Source organism: Chrysochloris asiatica, unplaced genomic scaffold (genome assembly GCF_000296735.1).
Source record: "Chrysochloris asiatica unplaced genomic scaffold, ChrAsi1.0 scaffold00049, whole genome shotgun sequence".
Taxonomy (NCBI): Eukaryota; Metazoa; Chordata; class Mammalia; order Afrosoricida; family Chrysochloridae; genus Chrysochloris; species Chrysochloris asiatica.
Window position 1 is genome coordinate 3,473,533 of NW_006408567.1, and position 4,140 is coordinate 3,477,672.

The 4,140-nt window shown below is 37.5% G+C and overlaps 1 protein-coding gene across 1 annotated transcript in view; it reads right to left on the bottom strand.

Annotated features, from left to right (window-relative positions):
• The window catches only part of GRIK1 (glutamate receptor, ionotropic, kainate 1), an 828,690-nt gene that overhangs the window by 85,416 nt on the left and 739,134 nt on the right, over positions 1 to 4,140 (bottom strand). Inside the window, exon 13 of the mRNA XM_006862518.1 lies at positions 3,690 to 3,907. Within this exon, the coding sequence (XP_006862580.1) occupies positions 3,690 to 3,907 (218 nt within the window). The remainder of the gene's footprint in view (positions 1 to 3,689; positions 3,908 to 4,140) is intronic.

The window sequence follows — 4,140 nt, forward strand, 5'->3', positions numbered from 1 at the left end:
TCTATATCTATACCTATATCTATATCTATGTCTATAGAGATAGAGAGAGAGAGAGCCCCACAATCACATAATCAGGGTCTTCATTTATACACGGAGTCCTGGTGTGGCGTTAATGCTCTGGACTGCAAAATCGGTGGTTCAAGCTCACTAGTTGCTCCTTGGAAACACTATAGAATCGTTATCAGTCAGAACCAACTTGACAGCACTTAATAAAAACATGCAACATGTATACACACACATACATGTCTGTGTGGTATTTTTTCCTGATAGGAAGAAAGACTACATTAAGTGACACTGTGTGTGATGAGAAAATATTGTTTATTAAAAGTTTCCTGTGATTGAGTGGAGATGGAACCTCTCTGAGAAAATGGTTTGTGTTCCAGCAACTGATCAGAATGTGTTTAGTTAAGACTAAGAAAATGAAGCTTTATTTATCATTTAACAATCCAAGAGAAGTTATTGTCTTTCATTGAGAGTGGGAGATAGAGCCACCAGCCCCCAGTGGGGCAGAGGAGGTCAGACATTAATGCATATTCAGGTCAGAGACCAGTCCTTGTGACTATTACTGCTGTCACTCAGTGACAAGGGTGGAACTACCCTGAGAGCTAAAAGGCTACAACCTTTCTTTTCCCTTGTGGAACAATCCAGTTTAAAAACCCTAAGTGTGTCTCCCTTTGAAGGTTTCTGACGGTTTACCCCCATTAAGGTGAAAAATAAATTGGATTTAGTTCTTGTTCTCCTTTTGCAAATAAATTCTTTCTTGATAAATAGGGTTTCTGGGCCACAAATTTAGTGTAAAGTTAGGAACTTGCCCTCTGTGGGTCTCTAGCGATTCATGCTTCCCTGTGTCTATTTGGCTGTCTCTCCAATATAACTCATTAAGTATTCACTCCTTATTGATCACATATTTTCTGAGATTTTACCACATTTTAAAAGAGTCCTGGTGCTATAATGGCCTTAAGTATTGGACTGTTAGATGAAAAGTTGGTGGTTTGATCCCACCAGCCACTCCTTAGGAGAAAGATGAGGCAGTCAGCTTCTGTAAGGACTTACAGTCTCAGAAACCCTATCAATTAGTTCTACTTCATTCTATAGGGGTCTCTGCCCATTAGAATTGACTCAGCTGCAGTGGGTTTGTTGTTTTTGTAGTATGTTTTAGGTTCTGGGTATATAAGGCCAACAAAACAGACAAAGCCCCTGCCCTCAAGGAGCTTTCCTTTCAGAGTTTGACTTTGACTCCCTTGGCTATTCTGTTTGCTAGCTGTGTACCTTGGGAGCAAGTTACTTCAGCACTATTTGCACAATTTTTCTCGGTACACAATAGGGATAATATTAGTACTTAACTGGTCTTTGTAAGGAAAACATGAGATAATCGGTGTAAAGCATTTTGAAACCTGTGCATGGCTCAGCGTTAATGCTCCGTATATGCTATTGTTTTCACTGTTGTTCTTATCTCTCTGAGAGACTTATTGTCTTGTCATTGAGCTGGTGAGCTGAGAGACCACTCTCTTTGGTGCTTCTTTTCAGAACCTGGGGGAAAGCTGGACCCTGTGTGAACATGCCCAGGGCCAACAGTTGTGAGAGCAGCACACACTTATTCTGTGGTGTGCACAACTACCACCATGCCCTGCTAGGAAAATAGGGGAACTGGCACCATCTATCTTCCAAGAAGTATGTAAGCAAAAACATGTCGAATTAGTTCAAGGGATACTTTGTGAGTATACAAATCTTTGCACAGTGGCAAAGTCAAGTCTATTGCTTTTTCAAAGGACATCCTCTCCCCAATTCTATGTGTGTAATGGGGTGTCTTGAATCTTCCCTGCCTCTGCTAACCCATTTCCCAGTATTTTACAACTCTTTGATATCAGTGAAAGGCATAAAATCATTCTGAACTGTCTTATCAAATATACCAAATTCTGTTTTGGCAGTGTCCTTCTGTCCTTTGAACCTTGCAGGTGACCTTCCTGGTTTCTGACAAGAAGGATAATGAATCATCAGCTTGGGGAAACATTTGTATCTTCATACTATTGATTTTAAGAAAACACTTGCAGAAGTTTGGGAAGGCATATATTGAATGTCATTTACTCCAAAATATCACTTGTCTAATAAAAAAAAATACCATGTTTTACACATGCTTTGACATATGCTTTAATATAAAAAAAGTATTTAAAAGTCATCTTTTCAACATAGAAGAGAAACAAGTTGTATGTTTTACATTATGTTGTTTTCATAAAACTCTAAATATAGGTTACTTCTAAATGAAAGTATGTTTTTTATTTATTATCATTGTCAATTATTAATTGTATAGCAAAATTTGCTAAATGGATGATGCCTATTTTGGTGAATCAATGCCATTATGCCCTCAGTTATTTTATTTTATTTTTGTTTCTACTTCATGTACTTCACAAATCAAAGACAAGCAGTCATTCCTGTAATGATAACTTTTCTTTTTTGATACTGTGGGTGTGAAACATTGACAAAGGTTTTGCTGAGTTTATGTTGGTCATGCTTGTTTGTTTCCTTTTATTCACAGACACATTAGCTCCATCGTACCTTCCTAAAAGTTGGTTCTGGCTTCTTCTGTTTCAAAGAACAGATACATGACTTTGAATAGGTTATTTAACTCCTAAATGGCCTTTCTCTTCATTAATAAAGTAAAGTGGTTAGACTTCAAGAACTGTAAGGACCCTGAGTGGTGCAAAAATTTAAGTACTCAACTGCTGGCTGATAAGTTGGCAGTTCAAGTCCACCCTGAGGATGCTCACAAAATAGACCTGCCAATCTGCTTCTGAAATGTTACTGCCTTAAAGTAGCAGCAGTTCTACTCTGCATACAAGGGGTCACCATGAGTTGGAATCTATTTTAAAATAAAATTTAAGACATTTTCTCCATCTCTAAACCTCTTTGTATCTATTAAGACACAGTTTTGCATGGGAGTTATAATATTGGTTGTTTTATAATAAAAGTGCTAGGACTGATTACATAAATAAAGCAGAAATCAGTTTCATTTTTCTAGGGAAATAATGAAAACTACCTAAACAATAAAATGCACTTAACTCTAAAACTATGCCAACTCAAACTCAGTTTTCCTGTGGAGTCCCAGAAGGTATACTAGGTGTTCTGCAGAGATTCAGGCGGTGCTGGGAACTGTCCTTTGCTGATGCCAATGCAATGTTAGACCATAGTCCCCTGGGAACAGTTATTTTTACCTCACCAAGAAAATCCCCAAATTAACAAGCTCACGTGCCATCTGCTTCTATCTCAAAAAGTACAGAAGAACCACATAATGGTATTCAAGTTTGGTTGTCAGGATTCCGGATTAAGAAATCCTAATTTTTTTGCATTCCATAAATGGATGGTTAGACTGTCTTCAGAAAACAACTTTTTTTTTTTTTTTCTGGAGCAAAGGTGAGAGAATACAAATCTGTAGATCTGAGGGAACTAGGTTGGGGAGAGAGAGAATGACAACTAGCTAGGGACCAAAGAAGTTGCTTTGAATGAGAAGGCGCATGGCTCCTTTTAATGGGATTATATCATCATACACGTCATTTCCTTAAAAAAAAAAAAAAAAAAATTGCTCACCATCTTTTTTAAATTGCTATTACTTTTTAGACAGAAATTTTTCATTTTGAAAACCCATCCCTTCCCTCAATCTGAGATGATTTGAAAATTCTTTGTTGGGTTCTTACCTTGAAGAAGGTCATCGTTGAGCCATCTCTGACTGCCCCATATTGGATCTTGGTTTGCTTTGCTAGATCATCAGCTGAGTCTATGGGGGACTCCATTCTCTCTACTGTCAAGAAGGCAGCCAGATTGGCAGTGTAGGATGATATGATGATTAGGGTGAAAAACCACCATATCCCTCCAACTATTCTGGTCGATAGAGCTTTGGGCATCAGCTCTGATCCTGTGATGGTATCATCAGAGTAAGCATGTTAAATAGAGTCAGAGGAAATGAGAAGACTTATGGTGTGATCACAATTCTATGGAGATCACAAATTTTTAAGGCATAAAAATTATGTATCTATCAAGGTCTTAACATCGTATGCGTAGGAGGCATAAGTGCATTTTTAAGAAAATGGAAGAAAATTTAAGACTTTTAAATCAATAATCACTTCTACTTAAAATAAAATATATCAA